Source organism: Aythya fuligula, chromosome 1, assembly GCF_009819795.1.
Source record: "Aythya fuligula isolate bAytFul2 chromosome 1, bAytFul2.pri, whole genome shotgun sequence".
NCBI lineage: Eukaryota > Metazoa > Chordata > Aves > Anseriformes > Anatidae > Aythya > Aythya fuligula.
The window spans coordinates 103,369,756-103,395,030 of record NC_045559.1 but is presented as its reverse complement, the minus strand read 5'-3'; the positions used below and the strand labels follow the sequence as shown (position 1 = coordinate 103,395,030).

Here is a 25,275-nt window from a genome sequence, read left to right as displayed (position 1 = left end):
CCGCGCCTCCGCCGCCCGCCGCAGGGCAGGGGCTGCTGCTGCGTGAGCGGCTCCGGTACAAAGAGAGAGAAGGGTGAGTTGGTAAGGGCAGGTATGTTTATTTCGTTAATGCAACACCGCCTTCCACAGGGTATATAACGGCATGGTGCACGCCACTGAGTTTCAATACTGCGGTTCTGGAAAGTATACAGCCATAAATACCGTGTGTCACAAGCAAGAGAAAACGGGTACATTTTTACCACAATTTACCACAGGGAACACAGGAGTCATGAGAAGGTGTTGAGCGTTTCTATGCTGAATCCTTAGCCGTCTCTGATCTGCTGCTAGTAATTTGTTTCGTTAATACACGTCACGGTGGTTAGCGATATTTACACACACTCTAGGTTTGGAGCAGTTCTTGTGATCTCCGCAGTACGTTGCTGTCAGCCTCCGTAATCCCGTCTAGTGCAGAGGTGCTGTATACCAGGTAGGTTTTAGTTTTTAATCACTGTAATTAAATATTCAACGAAGAACATATTTATCACGTAACTCCCACTAGGAAAAAGTTTCCCCCCAAAGTTGTTTTGCTAATGTAAGAATATACCAAAACACCGATCACACAGATGTTTATAGCCAACAATGTAAAACAAGGTAATTCACATACTGAAGCACAAAGATTAGAGTACCACTGCTGTTTAAAATGTGCAAGTACTGTTTAATGAGCCGAACAGAAAAAAGCACAATATAAAACTCACGATAGTCACTTCTCTACCCAGCTGCAGCTCATGGCCAACCAGACAGTGTTAAAGGAAGAGTGGATTATTTTATAAATAATGTTTTGATAGCATTTGAGGATTTTAAAAAAGTACTGTCGTTCTGTATTTTACTACTGTAATGCTAGTATGTTGAGTTTCAGTCATTAATTCTGCAGAACCAGTACAGTTTGTTTGCAAGTAAGCCCATGAGTGTAGGCAGGCAGTTGCAGTCCCCCAAGAGATGACAACATCGTGACACGTTCAGCTTGTGGTGAAAGCACACATCTGCACATGGAAGTTATGTCCCAAGACACTGCAAATTGTAGGGAAATCAGTTATTTTGAATTTGCTCATGATAATAAAATACTACATTTTATGTAATTTAATGTGAGCTTTAGAAAACATAAAAGCACAGAGTTGTATTTTTATAGAATAATATGTAAAACTGAAACTTAGCCTTTGCTAGCCTCAAAGCAGCACCACACACAGGATGGTCACCGTCTCTGGGGAACAAAGGGTCACGTATTTAGTATAACTGCAAAAGCGACTAAACGATAACATTCACCTCAGAGAACTGCAGTTCTCTTTTCTTTGAAGGCGACATTTTTGACAAATGCAGCAGTAAGTATAGTAGACAGGAAGGATGGTGGGAGGACAGCCCAAACATGTAAGGTGACTTTTTCCTCTGATGTTTTACAATGACCGCTGATTCTTTTATGCAGGGCCTTCTATAGGACAAGAGAGCCCTTCCAACATGTGAAAGAGGGTGGGACAAGCTAATGGTAATATGTTGTCTGTAACTGGTAAAAGACTGCTTTATATATATCAAGATTCAAGGGGATTTGTTTCCAGAGGTTGAGGGAAACCTTATGTCAATTGTTTCCAATTTGTGTGTGGGGAGAAAAAGTATCTTTAAAATAGTAATGAATAAGTGGATCATATGGAACAATTACTCTGAACTACTTCTAGTCAATGTATGTGACAATAATATTTTAACACCTGAAATGTACTGACACAGAAAATCGAAGTCAAGTAGTGAATATATTAATACACAAAGCACTGTTTGTATTTTGAAATTAAACTATTTCTGTTGTGCCTCACATTCAAATATAAGCCTTACAAATCTCCATAGCCTCTGTTATAAATTAAACAACTTCTAAACAATACTTGTCGACATTCAAATCTCAATAAACTTTGGCAGCTCTTTGGTAAATACTTATAAATATCAATTAACAAAACAGTAAAAAGGGAGTCAGAAGGCTACCAGCAGGGAGCCTCTTTTGAAATTCCACAAAGGGAAACAGAAATGAGAGAGCTCCCTAAGCAAAAACTATTTCCCAGGTTGGTATATTTTATTGAGATTAGTAGCTCATCCTTCTTTTTCCGTCTATTCAAATACTATTACATTGGGATTTTCATAAGTTTCAGACATTTTTTTTTGTGCTCTACCATATATACATATTCAAAATTTATACACAAATAATAGTGGCTGCTTATGAGTAAAGTTTCAGTGCATTTGACAATTAATTATTGCACACAGAATAATCTCAAATGCCCAATTATTCTACTGGATAAATCTAGCAACAAATATATCCTCTTATATTTTTGAACACCTATCTTTCTGTAAAATCTTGTGTTGGTGACACCTTAGGTGCCGAAGAAGTGGTGAAAGGATCTGCAGGGGATCTGTTGCTGGTTATTCTTGATGGTATAGGAGGTGCGGGTGGTCTTCTTGCTGGCATTGTATAGAAGCAATCAGTAGAACTTTTATTCCAGTCAGTATCAAAGTTAAAGTCTGAACCAAGAAAAGTATTTTGTTCAGTGCCCAGCAAATCTGGAGATCCAGCTGTCTTCCTGGAACCGATTCGCTTAAAATCTGGAACACTTTTAGATGGCTTTAGCTTTACACTGAAATTCTCCTCCTCATCAAACGTTACCCATCCTTTTGGCTGTACATTTTTTACCATGAGAGAGTTACTTCGCAAGCAAAAACTGTTTTCAGATGCATCAACAGAAAATACAGGCTTGCTCGTATTACGACGGGGGGGATTTAGGGAAGGGAAAGGATTGCAAGCAGCACGTCCTTCCAGTAAATGTGAAGTTAATTCAGATCCTTGGGTTTCTGTTCTAAATGGGTTTCCAGCATTAACAGTTCTTTCAGTGAATGGGTTTGTGCAGTTCAGTCCAGTAACAAATGGATTTGGAGAGCTGCGCGTATGTTCCTGGGATGCGTTAAAGGTTGGAGTAGGAGGCATTGCTGGCATGCAATTTACAGTATTCAAAGTATCATAATTTCTTTGTGTTGCAGAAGGTAACTGCATCAACTCCTTTTGGTTTAAGGTTGGAACAGCTGATGTTTGAACAGATGTCTGCATCTTTGACACAAGCAGCTTAAATGACAGGTCTTCAAAAGGGTCACTGTTCAACTGTGTTTCGAGTTGAGTGCCGTAGGCTCCATTTGTTTTAATCTGGAAAGAAAACAAAGTGCTTAGTAAGTCAGGGGGCTGTCTCCTTTTAAGATCATCACTAACTCCCCATTTCTCAGTTCTATAAGAACAAAACAAGCTCTTGGTCTTAAATGAAAACTGTAACCAAACTGTACTGAAGTTCTTTTACAACAAGTGCATCATGCAAGTTGCTTCTTTTCTGGAAGACAATCACCCTCGGCCCCTTCTCTGAAGTAAAGCTCACTGGCTGTTAAACACAAGTCCCCTCTCGTCCCCCCCTCACCCATGCCATCGGTTCATGCAACTCAGAATCCTGGCCAAAAGCACTAAAACACAAAAGGCACAAATGGTATCAGAAAATCTTTGAAGAGCTTGGGCAGATAGGCTATATTCTGAACAAGTGATAACCCAGCACAGACGTGAAATGAAAAGCTCTAGGTCTCACTGTCGGAAAGGTTCTAATGCTGATGTTACAAGCAATATTTAAGCATCACAATGAAAGGGAAAATTAGTGTTATTAGTATATGCACATTAGGCACTTCTGTGTAGACATATCTGTAGGCTTCTCTGCTGTTTCTTGATGTGTGAAGCTAAGATCAACAGCTTTGTAGGGAAGAGGAAGGACTTTCTTTTAAAATACATTATTATTTTAGAAAGGCAAGTTATCATCGTTTAGAATAAGACTAAATGGAAAAGCCAGTTTTGTCCATGCAACTTCTTAAAACCAAAATATTCCTGGTTTTATAAATTTCTTTGAACAACAATGTAACTTTTATACTTTGTTACAACTGTCCAGAAAAGATAGAATGTTATCTACAGTTTGTTCAAGTCATGACACTGACAGAACAAAGTTTGGAGCTCCACCTTATTAAGCGAAAGCAAAGCAATTAAGCTTAAGTTGAAATAGCTTCTGAGAATTCCAATTTCACAAATGACTGTCATTTTAACACATTGTTTTAAAATACCCAAACATTTATACCTTTAGCATGAAAATTGCTAACTAATGTTTTGTTGGAGTAGGAAGCTAGCTAAAATTATCAACTAAAATACAATGTTATAAAGGCCTAACCTCAGTCTCGTTGTTTTTATTGCATTTATTGTCCATAGTCTGAAGCATGTCTCCACACATCCACTTACCAAGGAGCTATGCAAAAATAACATACTCTAGAGACTCTCAGGACTAATAAAAATATTGGAAGGTTGTTTGTTTTTTTTTTCCAGTATATCCACTACAGCATTTTTATTTTATTGTTTAAATTGCATCTTTAATTGGTTGACAGGAGAAACAAAGCACTCTGGCGACATTGCATTTGCTCTGGTGTTTTTTTTATCAGAACAATGCACCCTGATACGCCTAAGTCAGGGTTTCTAAAACAGATGAAGCCTAACGTTACCAAACCATACATAGAATAGTTCGCCTTCTAAGTCTACAGTAGTGTGGAAAACTATTAAAACAAAGATATCAAGGTTCTGAGGGGGGAAATGTAAATCTTTGAACTATAAAATGAACGTAAATCAAATGCAGCTTGGCACAAGTTGATTACATTCTATGCTTATTAACCAAGTAATCAAAAAGTACAAAATCCCAAAAGAAACTATGCATCCCAATTGCTCTTTATTGTAAGCCAAATTTGGTCTGAATAATTCTGGAAACAAGTGCTTTTAAATTGTCCAAAACATGACGACTTTTTAATTTTAACAAACAGCATATTTTACTATGGGTAATAGTTAAGTTCTCTGCTCTTTGACAAATGTAAAATGTGTTTTATTTTGAGAAAAACACCAAGACTGCAATTGTGTCAGGGTTCATTTGCGTTAAAGAGAAATGCTAAGTCCAACACCTACTTGTTTTTTCCAAACAGACTACTGAGACCAGCAGATTCAGTGGTGATTAAACAACATAAATAAGGTTTCTAATTGTTCCATAAACGATGGTAAAGCAAAATATTTGCTATGGCACTAGTAAATACAGTTAACACTATCAATTTTTATTGCATTATAAAAGGGAAAAGCAAACTATGGTATGACAATCAATCCATTAACATGGGCAGGTGATTTTAATGTGGATGAGACTCTAGATGTATGAAAACAAGATTCATACATCTTTTCTGCTTGAATAGATGGAGACCACATATAAGATTGGTAAATAGATACCTGTTACCCTGACGGTTGCTCCTGCTTGTGAAAGAGAGACATCAAAGGAAAGAAAATTAGGAAGAAAATCCAAGTAACAAACCAACCTCACATTAAAAATATTTAATTTTTAACAAAAAAAAAAAAAAAAAAAAACATTTTAGGAGATACAAAAATATTTATTACACAACACTATAATAAGTTTTAAATTCCTGTTGTGATTTTGTTGTAAAATTCATAAGCTTTACCTTTAAGAGTCAGAAAAACAGCTCAAGCCAGTTCTGATGTTATTTCTATACTGACATGCATTGTGCATCTGACTTGTGCTTGTTTGTGAAAACTGTTTAGAAGTCTTTGCCTATGGGTGGTCTTATTCTAACTATCCATTATTATGAAAAGCACCAGTCTCCGTTCTGGGAACTGTATTGATATAATCTCACCCATCTATAATAATAGTTTAAGCTGAAAAACTATAAAGACTTTCAATTCTATTAAAAGCCAAAAATTCTTTAATTTGCAATAAATAAATTCTATTTATAATAACTACTTTGCTTTTTTAATATGTTGCATGGTAATCTATGAAGTTCCAAATATTCACTCTGTATACAAGCAATTACTTTTATAAAGAGAAACTTCTGTTCTTAACTATTACAGTCAAGCTTTTAATCAAAGGATGGGATTGGAATTCCACCACCTCTCAAAAGCCTTTGTGTTTAAATTAATTTTCTCAGAAAATTTCATATTTACAAACGGTAATCAAGAAATAAAAGAAACATCATTTAACCAAACTCTTAAAAAATGGGAAAAGGAACATTTCAAAAAATAAGCTAGAGACAATAAATTAAACTCAAGGTGGGCCAGTGTTAATCAAAGAAATGTGATTGCAGAGAAAATTACAGCTACTTGAACTAGTCTTAAACTATCTGCTTTCACTGTAACAAAACAGTATAGCCACAGCATTAGCCAGCTCAAAGACCTGTTTATAGTGTTTCTGAGCATACTTTTGATTGCTGTGTATACACACAGATAAATGTAATTTTCATAATAATTTTGAAAGAATGGGTTGCTTCCACAAAACCATCAGTGGGAGAACTACATTTAGAAGGCGTGAGGGCTTTCAAAAGCAAAAAAAATGCAATCCATTTCTATTCAGAAAATTGGTACGTTCTTAAGTACCTTCTGCCTACATATATATTTTCTACTGGCAAAACTTTATACTTTCTAACAAACTCTAAAGTCTTGATATTCTACCTGTATATTCAACAATATTCTCCTCTTTTTTTTTGGCTGAAGTTTCCAAAATGGAAAAAAAACCAGCAGTTAACAGGCAAAGAGAGAACTTTAGAATTCAAAATCAGCAACTCATTGAGGCTGCTTCACTGTTGTACAAAATAGATATTACCTACCAGCTTTTTGAAAGGGGACTTCAGATAGAGAGATAAAGTAAAATCTAAGATACTGCTGTAATTAAAGCTTACATAGTCATCAATGTCCACAGCTGAGTGCATTAAAAACCAAACAACACACCACCAGAGAAAACAACAAATTCACTGTTGAAATTAAGAAGGCACAAATCTACCTACTTCAAGGAACATGCATCTTTATTCACATAATGAATAATATGGGCTAGCACCTGGTACTGTAGAGATTAACACCACTGGCCTTTAATGAAGAAGTTTAGCCTTATGCATGTATAATCAGCACTGGAAAACCCACTTCTGCATTTTTTTCTTTATTATTTTAAAGTGGTAAGAAATTGACTTTTCTTAGAAAAAGGTTTTGTTTTTTGAAAGTAACACTCTCAGTGGTCCTACAGAACACAATACCAAAGTTACCATACTGAATTTTCAAATTATTTTGGTATTTTAATTGAGAATGGGGAACGGGGGAGATAAGTGTTTTTCTGTTACCTATCAATATCATCATTCTGCAATCAATTATCAGACATAAAGCACCATATCATGAGATCTATAAAGCTTACTCTTTATTAAACAGGAAACAGCATTATGTATGTGTCCTTATAAACTTACATTTTAGATTGTGTATTTTTCCATATAAAACTGTTAAATGACAACATAATTCTAAGAACAAGTTGTTCATATGTCTGTCATAAGAAATCTTAAGTTAAATGTTTAGTATGCAAGACATTAGTTATTCACAGACGATACAAAATCAGTTAAGTATATCCAACCAGAACTTCAGAACTAATCTTTTGACCTTCGTATTTGTTTGTTTGTTTGCTTTAGGAGTTTCTCACAGTTCTACAGCATGCAGTACAAGCTGTGTTAATTTACATAACAAAAGACATATATATGAAGTTGTTGGTTTTTTTTTTTTGTTTTGTTTTGTTTGAAACTTACTTGCTGCTGTGCAGGAGCAGAATCAGAAGGCAAAGTGTGAGATGATCGGCTACGAGGCGGCGGTTGTGGGGGTGGTTCCAGACTTGGTGGGGCACTTATCTGAGGCGGGTGTGATGCCACTGGTATCAGCGGCTCCTGCATCCTTAGCACAGGCGGTGGCTGAGGGACAGGCTGGGCAGGAGCAGCCTGAGGCTTGAGTGGTTCCGGAAGCAACGGTGAGCCTGCAAGTAGATTTGCAGCATTGTTCACTGTTAAGAAGTGTTTTTAGAAATCTTAAGAATGGCATGAATGAGAATGCACAGATGTGGAAGCATGAGAGAAAACTGCAGAAGGGCTGCAAGAGCAAGTGTTCATAGCAAGTAGACTGGAAGTCATCAACAGCCCACCATATCTCCAGTAAAAAAATATTACTATAGATAGAAAACAGAGCCAGAAACCACACCATTCTTAAACATACTTCAGGTGAATTTAAATATACTTTTGGATACCACCATTATAAAATTCATACTTTGATGAATACATAGGGGGGAAAAAAACTTTATATTTCAATTTAGGAAGTGGCTTTTTAGAGTCAAATATAAATCCTATTCCAAATAAGATGATTATGGAGCAATCACTGCAGAGAACGATCCAGTGGTCAACACATCTAATGGGAGAGACTGATAAGCCTAGACCAAAACACAGCAATCTGATAAGAGTTTTTCTTAATGGAATGAAATCTGTGGGCCTACATTTCCCCTGACTGCTGTCTATTATCTGGTAAGGGTTTACAGTAGTGGTCGATCATCAGCACTAACTGAAGCTGTCAGATGTTATCATATCTGAGAATCTTCATTTGTAGTGAAAAATGAAGACATCTGCTGTTAATAGCAATGCATTTGAACCAGAGACAGTACCACAATAGTGACATTTAGATTTAGCTTTTTAAATATATGTGTGCGTGTGTGTGTGTGTGTGTATATATATACACATACACACAAATGTATATATAAGTATATACATATACTTATATATAATATATATATATGCTTATAAATATATATAAGCATACTACAGAAGAAATAAAACTTACCCCTTGGTGGTTCAGCTGGTTTGGTTTGAGGTTCAGGTGCTGGTCTTCCACCAGAGGGACGGACATGGCTTTGTGGTACGCTAATAACTCCAGCTCGAGGTGGAACAGTCTGCCATGATAATGGGTAGAAAGAAAGTATTTCAAATTCTATTTCAGATTTGTAGTCATCTACTGCTAATTGACTTGGGATCATTATGACTCTGTGAAAAGTAACTTCTGTGATAACAGTTGTAGAGCAAATTTTTTATGCATTTATACAAGCAGAGAATATATTCTCAAAATACTATGAGTGCTCAAGTCAAAGCCAAGGATTTTTACAACAATCTTCCTCTTTATACATTTACCAGTGCGACAACATTTACAATATTTATTATTTTGCCAGAATTTGTAACTCAACTTTATTTAAGTCTCTAAAATGTTTTAAGCAACAAAACCAAAAGTATTTTATTTTGGGACCTAATAAGTATATACTGATAACCCACTGTCAACACAGACCGTAGATACTGTCTACTTTTTAGGCTGTAACTGGCCTCCTGCCAATGGCAAACAGAAGCTACAGCCAACTTTATATACTGAAAGTATATAAATGTGCACAAGAGACTATGGTTAGCTCTTTAATCTGAAACTTATGTTTGCTAATTGTAAAGAAGGTACTTCTGCTCCCCAGCAAACAGGATTTAGTGAAACATACATTCTGCATCAACTGAAGGCTAGAGTCTTCCCAAACTTTTTGGAATATGAGCTTATATGCTGGGAATTGAATTGCTCTCTTAAAAACAAACAAACAAAAAAAGACCTATATCAGTATTTAAAGAGAAATCAGAAACCAATGCAGATTGCAATTAATGCTGAATGAATTAGAAACACTTGAAAACCAAATGTAAAGTGTTACAGTAAAACCCACTAGATTTCAGAAAAAATCATGAGACAAATAGTTTTTGTTTCCTCTGGAATTGTGTGCATGGTATATTCCCACAAAAAGCGGATAACAATGCATCTTCTTGAAATGTTTTTCAGAGCAAATCCCATCAGGCAAATATGCAAATATGATTTTAAAATATGCAAATAAACTTCACCTCTTAAAAACAAGAATCATCCTTGTTGTTACTTTTACTGGATGTAGGTACAGTACTTAGAAGGCTGTGTGTGATATCTGATTCATTATGCTTGGCTGAGTCCATTTAACAACGATCTCATGTTTTAAACCACATAACCTCTGAAATATCTGACTTCCCTTTCATTGCCAAGACGTATGTCACTGGGCTCTCTCTATATATTTAGAAAGTAGGCAGAAGGACTGTTGGATTAAATTCTAAAATGCAAGCTAAAAATTATACATCAAAAAACCAAACCAATCAACAGAAACAAAGCCTACAATACTCCCCAGGACCACTCTGGGGGAAGCAGAGCACATGTGGTTACTATCCCTGGTCCTGAAAGCTTTGGAAGGAAATGTTGCCCAAAAAACAACCTGAGAGAAAGAAATGGTATCGTGTCAGCTTGAAAATCCAAAAGAGTGTCGAGCTAAGGCTTGAAAGCATATCTTGTGAGATTTTCCTCTGACCTTACATCTGTTATAACTTAAAAAAACATACCAGTGCAATAAACTGTAGAAATTTAGAAGGAAAATTATTTTAAGATAGACTGCCTACCGGTCGAGTAGCAGCATATCCAGCAGCTCCTGCACTTGAAAATCCAGTTGAAGGTGGAGGCTGGCTACGAACTGAAATAGATATTAGAGATTGCTTACTTAGAAAATGTTTCAAAATCAACTTATTTCTATATTATAATTAGTACAAAGCATGTGTCTGTATTACCTAAGTTATCTTTTCTTTGTGTTCCAGGACTTTTTTGTGCTTTGAAGCATGGAAAAAAAATAGATTATCTTTGTTAGATAAGTTATAAACAGGTATTATACAGTAACGGTACATTATCACTAATGGAAATGGGAGCAAGAGACATTAGTGTTGTTTTTTTTTTTTCTATTTTTCAAGTTGTTACAGATTAGAGTCTATTCATCAGCTAAACTGTGACACTAGTACTCTTACCCCATGGCACATGAAAAGTAATTCGACCCTTCTAATTACAATTAAAGTTAATCACCTCCTGTTTGTTGCAAACTAAAGATACCCAGTTGCACAGGTACCCTGTGTTCTGAACCTTGCTAGAGAAAGTTGCTTCTTTCGTCATATATTCTGCAGATGTTTTTAACAGCAGTCTTTAAAACAAAGGGAACTTATGCAACATGCTGATTCAACAAATCATGCGATCAGAAGAGGACATCCATAATTATACATGACTCAGCAATCTACAGCTTCTACACCAAGTTCCTGAACTTACTCTTTATGGGATAAATATATTACAGCACCAACCTCAACATTTACATGCTGATGCTCATGACAACTTTGTATGCGACATTCAAGTTGTGAAGTGCAAGATATGAAAAAGTTACCTTTACCTCAGGCAAATGCACAATTTCTAACAGGCAAAGAGGTTTAGGATTCTGGCTTGTGTTTCTGTTGCCTATTTCCCAGGAAGGTAAAATCACCATGTCAGTTACAGTAACTGGAAGGGATACTCTGTGGTACATAAGACACTTAGTTTATCAAATCAGCTTCCAGTTGGGAGACAACCCTGCTTTCTTAGAACGGGCTTCCGGGTCCAGTTCTCAGTAGATGCAACTTGTACCCAGAAGAACCTGGCTCTAGCTTACCCTACTTTGAGCAGGCGATTGGACTAGATGACCACTAGAGGTCCCCTCCAACCTGAACTATGCTACACATGCAGAGATTTTGCCAATACAGCAAAAGGAACCAGCAGCATAGCCAAAATGAACTATAGCATACAGGAGACTACTTTAGGACTTTCATTGCCATACCTATTTTTGCCGCAAAGGGAAGAAAAACAAAACTCTCCTGGGAAAGCTAAAACAGGACCCATTCGGAACCATACATACATAGTCCAACTAGAATAATGCAAGAAAGATGCTTCCCATAAATGCATATCACATACATTTAGGCACTAGAATCAAAATACATACTCTATGCTCTTTAAAAAGAGTTAAAATATTAAATTATAGGGTAAATTATTTGAATAGAAATTTCTCCCCTCAGAACATATGAGTATGTGTAGCTCCTTATGAAAAATTAGGCTATCTAGATTCCTGATTTAGCTACAGGCATAGTATGTACTCTAGCAGTCAGTCAGTTACATGTTCTGAGAGTCAGCCTTGAAAGTATTCTTCTTGATTACTGCAGTCTATGTCTCCACATTGTTTTTTGTAAATGAAGACTGCCTTCTATAATAATTCACACCATCAGAAAGCACCTTGCCTGTCTGAAAACTATGTTAAATAATAATAATAAAAAAAGATCCTATACAATAAATTCCTTAATGAAACTGTCTTCAGTGTCACAAGGATAATATCACTTGGGTATTAACACAGAAATCAATTTCTAGAATACAAAAATTGTTATGTTACCTTCTACTTCTCTCTTAGCTACCCCAGGACTGGGAGGAGCTCCAAGACCTTTTCAGAGAAAGAAGAGAAGCTGTACATTGCATAAGAAAAGCAGCAGACTGAGAAAGCAAAAACAGAAAGGATACTGCCACAAGACAGCTCTACGTAAGTTAAAAATGGCCTAGCTAGATTGTAGGTACTTGCAGGAGATACCTGTTTGGAGCAGCATGGGGAACACAGACTGACAGGAGTTATAGATCAAGAAGATCATGATTAGACACATTTTGCATTACAGCTGAAAGGTTCTTAAGTATACATTCTCCACAAACTTTTGTAAATTCAGAATGGTATCAGTCTTTAAACTCTTCTAAGTCAGAGCACGTACCTATACTCCAGCACTTGAAAATATACGTACATCATTTATACCCTGCAACATTAGGGCTGCTTCCAGTAACTCAGGAGAATACTATATAGTACATTTCTGACAAGAGTATATTTGAATAACCAAGTTTATGGAATAAATAAGTTTCTAATTTTGCACAACGCATTGTATCCTACAGAATTGTATCATGTTATCCGCAAGCAGCACTCTACTTGAGAAACCTGTACCAATTGGTGCAGAGAATATCTGCAGTAGATGTTCCAGTTCAGACTGAGAGAAAGAAGATTTTCAATCATGCATAATCATGCTGAATTATTTTGATTCTGTAATATGATCAAGCGTATATAGGGTCCATAAACTCGTATGGTAACAACATGGCAGGACGTACATGTAGATAACACCAGATGGTGTGCAAGGAGGAATCCTTAAGGCATGTGGATAGGAGTTAAATAACATCTGCCAACTCTGGAATGGCTTTAGTGTAGGTGACACGAAGGAGCTACTGTTCAAGAAGCCTGCCTTAAAAGCAACTTTTGCCTTAGCGATGACACAGCCTCATGCTTTCTCATCATGTGCCAATGTGTGGTATCTGCTCAGGAGCTCTCTATGATCTGGAAAGAGCGCTGCGAGTTTTGGCAGTTATGGGTGGAGGTGTTAGTGGGAAGAGTAGAGGCTGGTACGTGACATGTCAGATCTCTGGTTTTGCTGAACATCTGGTTTCAAGATGTTCGACACTGGTGTATGTTATGTATTCTGGGTGAGTTCCAGGCTCTGCCAGTTAACCTTACGTTTCCACTGACAGTGATGTTCTGAGAGAAACAGCACTGGGGAGGGATAAACACAGAACACAAGCAGGGGGCACAGAAGGAGAGCACTGCCAGAACATGTCATTTTCAGGTATTAGCTCTGCTCTTCTCCTGTGCAACCCAGAGGAGCACTGGGGAAGAAGATACAGCAGTAACCCACAGGCTGTTAGAAGCCTACCTGCTAACTGGAGAAATAAAAAGGAGGTAGAGAGCATTCTCACAGGACACCCTTCTGAACCTAGCTGTCCATCTCATTACATGGAAATGGACACAAGAAAACCTCTCTAGGAGTGGGAACTAGCCTGTTCATTTCACAGACCTTCTGCACTTTCCCCTCCCAAGGCTCACCTCAGCTCATACTTTGAATAGGTATTTTCATTTATTTATTTATTTATTTTTTTAAGCAAATCCTGTTTTCTGAAAGATTATTAATCAACTCCTTTCAAGGAAAGGAATGGAGAGAGTATCTTTGACCATAAGCACATAGACGTATTCTCATGTTGATGTACCATACAAAAGAAGACTTCTGTGCACGAGGATTTTAAAAGGGTTAGCAAAATTTAAAAATATTCATTAAATGGGTGAGAAAGGGAATATAAATCAAATACCCCAAATTTCACTCACTAATAATGCTCTTCAGTGGTGACAAAGTGAAGTTATGTTGTGATAATGCTATCACAACTGGCACTGTAAGAACCTTTTCATCTTAAGGACAGGAAAAAAGGTACACCTCAACCTGGAACAAATTTTTGGATATGATTTGTAACTGTTACCACAGTCTGCATATAGCTTAAAATTTCTAACTGCAGTTTGAAACAGAGTTGTGCAGGCACAGACACCACATGCTTGTTTTACAATAGTGTTTTAAGGAAAGGGGTTGGATTTATATGGAAACAAATCTGTAACTTATGCCCTGACATCTTTTAGACAGAACTGCATGCTTTGCAAAGGTTACATTTACACATTAGCTTAATGGAAACTGAACTCCAACCTCTCTTAAATTCAAGTGTCTGTGTGTGTGCGTGCATCCACTGAAAAGCTGTGGATGCCCCATCCCTGGAGGTGCTCAAGGCCAGGCTGGATGGGGCTTTGGGCAACCTGGTCTGGTGGGAGGTGTCCCTGCCCATGGCAGGCGGTTGGGACTGGATGGGCTCTAAGGTCTCTTCCAACCCAAACCACTCTATGATTATAAATACATACACACACACACATACATATATATAGGAGAGAAACCTAGGCCATTTACTAATGTTTGAACAATGCATTAACTGTTTTAGGATTAAGGCCTTTCGTTTCCTCCGTTACTGAATATTCATTCTTCAGCACAAGAGGAAGAATTGTGTCACCATATTTTTCTTTTTAAACAATAAAAATTAGCTTTTTCAGAATGACTGTCACGTTCTAATGTACTCAACTTTAATTCTGATCTGAATTTCAACTTAACTATCAATGTACACTAAGAAATACTTGCTGCTTGGGTGCATTTGTTTTTGTAGCTTGGCAACCTTGCATTTCTTTTAATATCAATTTTACTACTGCATTTTCCAGGTTTAAGATATTTATCTAGAGGATAATCACCGTGAAAATTAACACTTTACCCAAATTGTTGCATATACTGAAAATACTGTGCATTCTCTCAGTCTTAACCTCATTTTCACAATTTAAACCAATGATAAAGACAACTATCAGCCCTTCCTACATGAATCAGGAAAATTTTGAGTATTATTGTTAAAGGAAAAAAACAAAACGTGATTTAAAAAAAAAAAAAACAAACAAAAAACTTTAGTTAATTGACAATAGCCTTTATCATTTCTAACCACTAGAGTTAGCACATAGTCTTGTTTCCATTATTCCTTGAATTCTGAATTGATTTTATGTATGACCAACCTCTAAAAAAACACTTAGATGCCCACGTCTTACTCACTTATTGAAATAATATTGACCCATGAGAAGGAACACTATGGGTACCGAAGGGAGTGAAGCCCTCAAAATAAAACGTTAGAACACATGGTTGGGGAAGGTGGAATAACATTTAAAATGTACTACGTTTCCAAGATATGATCATAATCATTTTGCTTGTACTACAGAAGTCTAAAACAAATGTTTCATACGCATGCACAGTACACAGGGTTATTTTTCATAGTACTTTCATAGTACAAGAGCTGGTATTCTAGATAAGAGAATCAATGTAATTTACCCAAACATTATGACATTTACACTGCTTCCAGTCTTGTGCTAATTTGCTCAGAGCTGAGCTCAGGTACTGCTGAAAAGCAAAGCATTATGCTTTATAAGCATACTCCATAAGTGGAAAATGAAGCAAAAGCAAACAAAGTAGGATGAGCTTCAGGTCAGAATTATGACAAAACATACTACACTTCAAAAATTGCATAAAAACAAGTTTTATGCAAAGCTATGTTGGGAAAGAGCAAAAAAAGAAAGGCTAATGTTTATACAATTGAGACTGAAACTACGCAAATTGCGTCTATGTGCAGAAAACCATCCAGAAAACCATACATGTACACGTGACTATCCTGTATAGTCACATGTCATGCATTATGTATACACCGACTATATTCTCAAGCTTAAGCATTTTAACTAATTTGAAGTATCACACATTTGGCATAATGACTTCCTCCCCTCAACTGTACCTAAGAGCTATGCACATCTCTGGCCCCACATCAGAATAAGCTATATTTATATACTCTGTAAAATAGATTATGTATTTTCGGGGATTGCTGAAAAGTTTAGAATTGTTCTCTCAAATAAATGTTTCCACCAACTGAGTGCCAATGTCTGATGAGCCATTAAGAAAGTATTCCAGAGACTCACTTTATCTCATTTATTAATGAGCTGATATTTAATGAGCTGATATAAGTCCAAGCAGGACAGCTCAGCTATGAATCGCATGACAAAAAGGGACAAAATTAGTTTCAAGAAGCACTTCGGAGAACAGGTGAATTGTTATAACGTGCAAAACCAGGTCAAGACAGAAAAAAAAAAAACGCTAGCCCAGAGAGTTTATAATGCCCTCAGCATTATCAAAAAAAAAAAAAAAAAAAAAAAAAAAAGAATTAGGGGAGGATTATTTCAGCATTTTGTTACTTTGTAAAGCCTTGTAGTTCTCAAGTGCCTTTAAAGTAACTGCATAAATTCCTTTACTAAATTTTTGTTGCTAAATTACAATCTAGTTCCAAGAACTATAAAGCATATTTCATGTCTCTAGAAAGGGCTTCGGAGCACATTTCAGAGACTTGGAAATAGAAAATAAACTATCTAGATGTCAGTGTACAGCTCAGTGATTTGCAGCTCTTAGCTAACTGGTAATCATCCAAGGGAAATTTAATTTCAGCAGTAGTTTCAACCTGAGCAATAAATGGATAATCACTCCAAGTAGCTACAATCACAGTCCATTTCACAGTGCTCCAGATCATGGACAGTGAAGAAAAAAGCCTATGCTTTTCACAACTGGAAACAAGATAGCTTTCACAGAATAGTTAGTTACAATATAGGGTATGTTATGACCAGGACAAAGTAATAAAAACCTGTAACAATCTTAATGTGTAGTGTATCGACTTCTGGCAATATATTTATTCATAAATATCAACATCATTTCTGCCTTTGGACATCATTATATTAAATAAATATCATCACAAGAGACCACCACAGAATTTTTGCTACATAGTCATATCCAAAAACAATTAAAATCATTACCTCCAAATTCTTTTCTAGCAGGTGCAGGGCTCCTACCGCCTTACAGTATTTAAGAAATGAATGCAGCAATAATGAAAAATATCAGTACAGTAAGAGGGAAGAAAAAGAATGAGAAAGTTAAAAATGACAAGGGTCAGTTTGTTAGTTGCTATGCTGCCCATGTGTTTCTGAACATCCACTTTCTCTTAACACTCAATTGTTTATATTTTCAGATGATCCAGATGGACTCTACGTTAAAAACTCAGACATGATAACATGCGTGTATACTGATGTCAAAACTAAAGGAATAGAAATCATTGAATGCACAAGATTATTTATCTTTTATATAAAAAATGAAGATGCTATACAAAAGCAGAAGTGTTGATAAACACTGCTGTGGGAAGCCCACATTTTTGAGCTGTGAAAATAAGTTTATAAACATTATAAAACTTATTCATTAGGCAAAGAAAATGATATTTAAATGGTGCTGAAAAATGATGTTATTTCAACATCATACTTTTGCTACTAAATGGTATGAACAAAACATTTCAGTGAAAAACTGGTAGGTTGCATTGCACTCTAAATCAACAATAAGCAGTTTGGGTCTGGGACTTCAAAGCTCATCTCACAGAGCTGAAACAAAATGTTCCTGCCCTCCTGATACGTGTCACCACATTACCTGAGGGTGGAGGTGGCCTTTGTGGTGGAGCGGGACGTGCGGGAGGAGCAACAGGGCGAGGTGGTGGAGGACGCTTAGGCTCCAAGGTCTGAGCAGACTCTTTCTGCTGGGTACCAAGCTGACTTTCACCTGGAGAACATGACAAAAAACAAATTAATCACTTGCACAGTCTAATCACAGTAAAGCTTTTCTAATAGAAAATTATTTTCAATATGATGATACAGAAGTAGAATCGGGGTTTTAAGAGAAGAAGAATGAGGAATAAACCAATGATGAAAACAAGCTGATTTTCTAAACCAGGATTTTTGTCTCATATGCTTAAAAAGCATATGCTGATGAAAGAATGAGAGTTGATTTACCCAAGGCTGCCTTTGTAAAGTTCTGTGTAGAATGCATAATGACAAAATTATTTATTCCTTCTTTTATTAATCTAAAAGCACTATTAAAAATACTCTATAAACTAGTATTCTGCCAGTGGGCCATTCCACTGCCAGGCCATACAGTAATAGAGCAAGTCGAGCAATGTAATACCCACTGTGTGTGGAAATGGGTGGTCCCGGAGTTTTTGTAGGTGCTCGGCTCGGTCTCACTGGGAGCGCTGGTCCATCTGACAGCGTAGGCGACTGACAGGGACTGGAACGCGGTGAAGAGCTTGGGGAGGTTCCTAGACCAGAGCTTGATGTTGGCTGGAGATGCTGGGGAAGGATTTCTTCTACTTCAGCACTATAGTCATCGATGTCACCTAGATAACAACCACCCCAAAAAAGAAAAAGCATGTAAAATAAAGGGAGCTATAGTTATTTTAAAAAGTGGGAAGATTATGAACTGATTCTAGGTAGGGGATTTTCTGCAAAAAACCCTTGAAGGCAAGGAATTTTCCCAGTGATCTAAGTATGATTCTTAATCTAAGTATGATTCTTACATCATAAAGTCACACACAAGGAATGTAGATATATTCAAATCAGTTGAAACACTCCAAATGCACAAGATTTCAGGGTCTTGTAGTATTTGAGGTCACATTTTAAAGGAACCATACAGTTTCCCATGGGATAATTAGTAAAAATTTAACCAATAATACAGGCCTCTGAACCTTCAAAGTTCTGCTTTCTACAGGAATTGGAAAGAGATGAAGTGTCACGTGACAACAAAAAGCAAATGTAACCTTTCATATAGGTTTCCCATACCTGTACCCTTATCAAAACATACCTTCCTTTATGAAATACCTGTACAAAAAAAACCCCTTTGTCTACTCTTTCCAGTATATCCTAGAAAAAAGAAGAGCTGCCACCTCCTTTCTTTAAGCTTTTGCAGTATGTTTGCTACTAAAAAGCTTGGATAGAAAACCAGAGCAAATGAGCTATTCAGTCCTAAGACAACAACAGAAATCAACGTGGACATAATGACTACATCCAGCAAGTATATCTGTTCAAAAAAATAATAACAGAAGAAAAACCCAGCACCCTATAAAATACAAAAGAAAATGGAATACACATAAGAAGTGTCACGGGTTAAGGTGTAGAAGATTTGTTGTTGTTTTGGTTTATATTTGTTTTTAAGATACTGCTGGAAAAAATAGATGTTTTACTTGCTAAGGATGTAAGAAGAATACGCTGTAACATAGCAAATAAAATGAATCAGACCTCCCAGAGAAATTTATTTTCTGAACACAGAGGCCAAAGCACAGGGCTTGAGCAATACTTACAATGATTAAAAAAAAGCTACCAAAAAAAAAAAAACAACAACAAAACATAAAAAGACAACAAAAATATATGCACAACTTAAGCTCTGCAGGTCTGCCTACAAACCTTCCTGCTTTCTTCCCCCAGATATTCTTGAAATGAGACACTAATGAACAAATAAAACAAAGCATATAAATCCAATTCCGTTACTCAAAATTCACATTCAACTGCTGTGATAAAACACATAGGCTTACTCCCACACAGTGATTTGAAAATGCTTTGATAAACTACAGTCAGTACAATACATCAGGAGATGATGTTATTGATTCATGATATTCAGATTATTCAGACATCATGATTCAGATCTCATGAAGGCATAACACTATCTAGAAACCTTGCACACATTTAAAAATCTCCCTTGACCTTGTGTTTAGAACAGTATCTCAGTCTATCAGGGTTTTTGAAAACACTCTCTTTAGTAGACTTTTAGCCATAGCAAATCATTTCTTGAACTCCAAGTGTGGTATCCAGCCACATGATGAATGTCCAGAGAGGCTGTTCTATCAGAAAAAAGACATTGCTCTATTTTTTCCTTAATTATTCTACTCAATTAAAAAAAAAAAAAAAAAAAAAAAGAAAAATTATACTCCCAGGATGTTTGCAGATCCCTGTGATAACAAATAATTACATATCAAGGAAATAAATTCATTTTAGGACTACCTTTAGAGGCTTAGCATTTTCTTTATCTTCACTCAAGTCGAAAACTGTCTTTACTACACAACTTGATCCACTTTTCAAAACATCTGACAAGAAGCTTAAGGGCCTTCTAAGAATTAGAATTGTGTTTTCAATTGTGTTTACCGATTGTATTTTCAATAGATACTGGGAGTCTGCTTTCATTAAATAGCTCTTATTTCTATCATCTAGAACTACCTTTGAGCAATATTGAACAAAGTCCCTCAACCTAGGAGGTTGACTTTCTGTGATCAAGGGCCTAGTTTTGATGTAGCACAGCTGTGTGCCCTTGGCATACATTTACTGCAAGAACTGTGACAAAGTACATAGATTAGAAACATGAAGAAAAGCAGAGGTGCACTTGCTGCAACGGTGACACTCAGCAGCTCAAGGAATCCATTAAAAAAGTAGTGACAAAAATGACAAAACAGGAAACTGGAAAACAGCCATTGAATGCTCAAGATCACCCTGTTGCAAGGAGCTATAGAGGATGAAGGCTTCCTCATCCAACTGATATTTTCTTGCCTGTCAAAGGTTGATCGTGGTTTTTTGGGGATAGGACTAATAAGCTTCCATGGTATTAGCCAAAAAAGTAACTGTTTTGTACTCTGAAGCCATGTATATAGAATCACAGAATGGTTCGGGTTGGACAGGACCTTAAGACCATCCAATTCCAACCCCCTGCCATGGGCAGGGACACCTCCCACCAGACCAGGTTGCCCAAAGCCCCATCCAGCCTGGCCTTGAACACCTCCAGGGATGGGGCATCCACAGCTTCTCTGGGCAGCCTGTGCCAGTGCATCACCACTGTCTGAGTGAAGAATTTCCTCTTAATATCTATTCTAAGTCTACCCTTTTTTTTTAGTTTAAAACCATTACTCCTCAGTTTTTCACTACGCTCCCTGACACAGTCCCTCCCCAGATTTCCTGCAGGCCCCCTCTAGGCACTGGAAGGCCACTATAAGGCCTCCCCAGTCTCCTCTTCTCCAGGCTGAACAGTCCCAGCTCCCTCAGCCTGGCTTTGTAGGAGAGGTGCTCCAGCCCTTTGATCATCCCCATGGCCCTCCTATGGACTCATTCTAACAGGTCCATGTCCTTCTTGTGCTGGGGGTCCCAGAGCTGAACACAGTGCTTCAGGTGGGGTCTCGTAAGAGCAGAGTAGGGAGGGAGAATCACCTCCCTCGATGCTTCTTTTGATGCAGCCCAGGATACTGTTGGCTTTCTGGACTGCAAATATCCTGCTTATAGTGTCTCTATAAACAGTAAAAGCTACCTGAACAAAGCAACCTTTGAGACATCACAGAATGAGATGAAAATGATGAGCAAATTAGTAAAGCCTATGCATACAGCAACAACGAAGCTGACACTGCTCAACGAGTTGTCAAGATATTGTTGCAAATAACCAGATTTACCGTTTACCTGTTTCAGCAAGGTATATGCTTTTTAAATTGTAGTATCAGTATATATATTAACCAGATTAATTAGAACTATAAGCATTTCAAAAATATCACTAACATTTTTTTCAACAAACCTTCCATATCATAGTCTGCAGTAACCTCAGCATCTTCACAAAGCAAAGTGGAGCTTGTTGATGAAGGCAGCCCAACATTCATCTTCTCTAGATTCATTTCGTCTTCCAAACTTCTGATCCAGTCTGGATTTTTCAAGCTTATGTTTATAATCCTTCCTAGTAGCTGAATTGTCAAAAAGGGATGCACAAAACAAATTGTTAAAAATAGCAATATTGTAATTCAGCATTCTAGATTAATGAGGCAAAAAAATAAATACTGAAAATATCACAAGTAAGGTTATTAGAATTTATGGAACCAAACAATGACAGTGACATGTCACAGAAAATAATTATGGTCACTTCATTTTGGTAATTAGGTACACTTATGTAGTTTAAACCATTAATTGCAACTACTTAATAACTTTCTAAAGAAAAACAGACAACGTATCTAACAAGATTTTTCTTTCCAGTTAATACGAAAGTTTCTGGTTTATTTATTCTGACACAGACACTACACTTTGTAAAGGAAAACAGACTTGCCAGTAAACTACATTAATAAGTCATTAGACACTAATAAAACAGCAGGCCTTCATTCTGCAGGCTGACACGACACTGAGCCCCTATCATGCATGCACCTTCAGTGAAACTCTCAACAGGTACGGGGATCCATCTGCAAGTATCACCTTATAGAATCTAAGTCTTAACAGGACTATAGCTCAGTAAAAAGCTGAGTATGAGAACTGAATTTTTTACAAAGATGAAATACCGGCCCTACAGAAGTCAATGACAGAGCTGCACTCACTTAGCAATGTGAAAATTTCAATACAGGAATGATGAACTCTTAATAATACCAGGCTATAAAAGTGATGAAGTAGTTCATACTACAAACTCAAGTTAAAAACTACACTTTTTAAGTAATTAAAGAAAAAATAATTTTAAAATCTTTTATTTGATGAAGATCCCCTTCAACTTGGAATCTTAATTTCTCTAACGGTCCTTATCCTAAAAATAAATTTATTTTGATACTTTCTTCGGCTGGTTTTTGAAAGAAAACATAAATGCTATGAGGCTATCAGAAGTATAAAAAAAGACTAAATGCAACAGTCTACTATGAAACACAAAAACCTTGTAAAAATCAAAATGAAGTACTGCTTAAAAATTTGGATCTTCTGTTGCTATTCAGAAGTTCAGTAATTTTTACATTACCTCAGTACCATTCAAATTCAGGACATTCAAAGCAGAGCTTCCTTCCAAAAAGGTTACCCACATCTTGTCTGCCACGAACCTGTAAAGTCCATTGGTAAGTGATTTGTAAATGATCATTAAAATACTTCATCCTACCTACTGTCCTCTGAAGCCTCTCACCATAAAGATTTTTAATGATTCCCTTGATGGAAAATATTTTATTTCTTTTTAAGTTCGTATATATATATTAGCTAATAAGCTTTAACTGAATGTATGCTTGCAAAATAAAGGCAAAAGAACTAGGCAAACATCACACAGAAATCACTGTCCTCTCAAAAATTATGCAGCTACATTTACACATTCAATATTCATCGAGTGGCTACAGGTCAGATATCAGTATTAGGTGTTCCACATTAGCTGGAACTATGTGCTCGGGACTATGCTCTCAGCTTTATGAAAACAACAGCAAAAAACACACAACACTTTTTGCTCGATTAACAGCTTTGTGAAAACACAACATTCACAGGGATCCTCTTGACTTCAGATCATTAAAACTGCTGAACTAATTTTTGAATACAAATCTGTACAAAAGTCATACAAATAACAGATTTAAGTCTGATTTCTGACAAAGCATAATAATCTCTCAAAAATAAAGAAAACGTGGGAAAAGTCTGAAAACTAAAACACATGTAGGTACATAAAACACATCTTCAACTGTAATTGTTCAACATTAAAATAAGACTTGAAAGCAATGTTAAAAATGAAGCAGAGCAGAATGGAAACACCCACTAAGAAAGTCACTTCAATTAAGAAATAGATGGGAACAGTGAAGAGGAATAGAGATTAATAATGAAAAGTCTTTTTTAACCTTATAAGTATAACTTCACCGTAGCTTGCAAATTTTTGAAGAAGATCATCGATCAAGTTATCATCAAAATAGCTTTCTTCTCCTGAAGAACTTCTGATGGAGACCATTACGGTGCCATCAGGTGGCCCTTGCATTGCGATCACCGCCTTATAAACTTTCTGTCTCTCTTCTGCTTCAATTTCAAATATGTCAATGTCAATCAATGCCACCACAGGCCTTGAAAAACAAATGAAGAAAAACCCATAAGCAAGAACATCTGAAGGAACAAAATATAAAAAGCATTGATATTAAATCCTCAACGATGAGGACTGTATAAGAAAAACTGAAACCTATGATCAGACGTTTTCAGCTCCGCTCTTCCATAGTGCAATAAGGTACCAGGATTCCACGTGTAAGGGACTTTACTGTCATCGTGAAAACTAGCATTCAGAAGATCCAGGTCTTCAGCTACATTCAGCATCAGAGAAAACAAAATGGGAAAAACATAATGATTATAGGAACATGCTAAAAAATAAATCATTTGTTTTGAAAAGGGAAAAAATGAAAGCCAAAACCAAGCATTTTACAGAAAAACAAACAAACAAAAAAAAAACAAACAAACAGAAGTTCCTTTTGAACTAGTGAAACGTCAGTAACTGCTGTCTGATTCTTGAACCTCCTGTTCAGTGTTGCTTCTATTTATCAAAGACTGTTAGAAGCTTTCTGTCTGGGATAGAAGCTCAGAATCACCGGCACTGTGAATGTCACTAAATAGATCCCATAAGCCGGTTAAAAGAATCTTTAAAACAGTTTAAGGAAGCACTCAAACCTGATCGGTCAAAAGGCCATTTCCTTCTTCTCCAAAGAATACGATCTGTCCATGCTGGTGTGCGACATTTCTCACTGGTGTCATAGTCATCCGAAAACAGATCATATTTGTACGTAGGAGCAAAATTAATTTTCCCCTCTAAAAATCCCCTAAAAATCTGTAAGAAATAAAGCAATTATATGTCATGCCAGAAGACAGAAACAGATGGGAAACAGCTTGAAACTAATCAGAACTCTCTCTTTTAACTGTGAAAATTGTATACACATCTCCAAAAAAGAGTCATTTGATAGTATGAATCCTTTTCCAAATTTTATCTGCTGGAAGCATTCTACATTTGCCACTATGACTAAATAGCAACCCAGACAGATCATCATTAAATAGAAATATGTCAACATTTATGTCTTTAAACCCAGACTCCTGAGCAACCTATTGTTCTTCCAACGCTATGCAGAACTTGAGGCCACCAGGAAGACAGATGCTGTCCACAACACTTTAATTAGTTGATTAGTTGCTCATTTATCAGCAAAAGTTGGGAAGTGAGGTTTATATTTTATGTACCTGTCTGAACATAGGTAACATTCCCGGAAAGGCAAGGTGTCCCACAAGAAAATTAATAGGAGTTAAGAGGAAGAAAAATTTTAAAAAAGACCTTAAAGTCAATACATTTGATATGATCTGAAAGATTAAAGAAATATTATCACTCATTCTTCTCAAGAGGAAAGGA

At 36.6% G+C, this 25,275-nt stretch overlaps 1 protein-coding gene across 7 annotated transcripts in view; it reads right to left on the bottom strand.

Moving 5' to 3' along the window:
* Positions 1–74: 74 nt before the first annotated feature.
* SYNJ1 (synaptojanin 1) overlaps positions 75–25,275 on the bottom strand; it is a 63,493-nt gene continuing 38,292 nt past the window's right edge. For 2 of the 7 annotated variants that reach the window (XM_032207861.1, XM_032207865.1), the window contains exons 19-33: positions 24,552–24,708; positions 24,073–24,190; positions 23,744–23,959; positions 22,897–22,975; positions 21,712–21,874; positions 18,302–18,508; positions 17,767–17,895; positions 17,109–17,147; positions 12,228–12,275; positions 10,564–10,602; positions 10,399–10,469; positions 8,747–8,855; positions 7,675–7,895; positions 5,336–5,359; positions 3,141–3,202 (exon numbers count right to left, since the gene is read on the bottom strand). In XM_032207861.1, coding sequence (XP_032063752.1) covers positions 5,339–5,359; positions 7,675–7,895; positions 8,747–8,855; positions 10,399–10,469; positions 10,564–10,602; positions 12,228–12,275; positions 17,109–17,147; positions 17,767–17,895; positions 18,302–18,508; positions 21,712–21,874; positions 22,897–22,975; positions 23,744–23,959; positions 24,073–24,190; positions 24,552–24,708 — 1,617 coding nt within the window. In that variant the 3' untranslated portion in view covers positions 3,141–3,202; positions 5,336–5,338. Of the gene's footprint in view, positions 3,203–5,335; positions 5,360–7,674; positions 7,896–8,746; positions 8,856–10,398; positions 10,470–10,563; positions 10,603–12,227; positions 12,276–17,108; positions 17,148–17,766; positions 17,896–18,301; positions 18,509–21,711; positions 21,875–22,896; positions 22,976–23,743; positions 23,960–24,072; positions 24,191–24,551; positions 24,709–25,275 lie in introns of all 7 variants that reach the window. The other 5 variants (XM_032207859.1, XM_032207863.1, XM_032207860.1 and 2 more) reach the window with 3 other exon arrangements.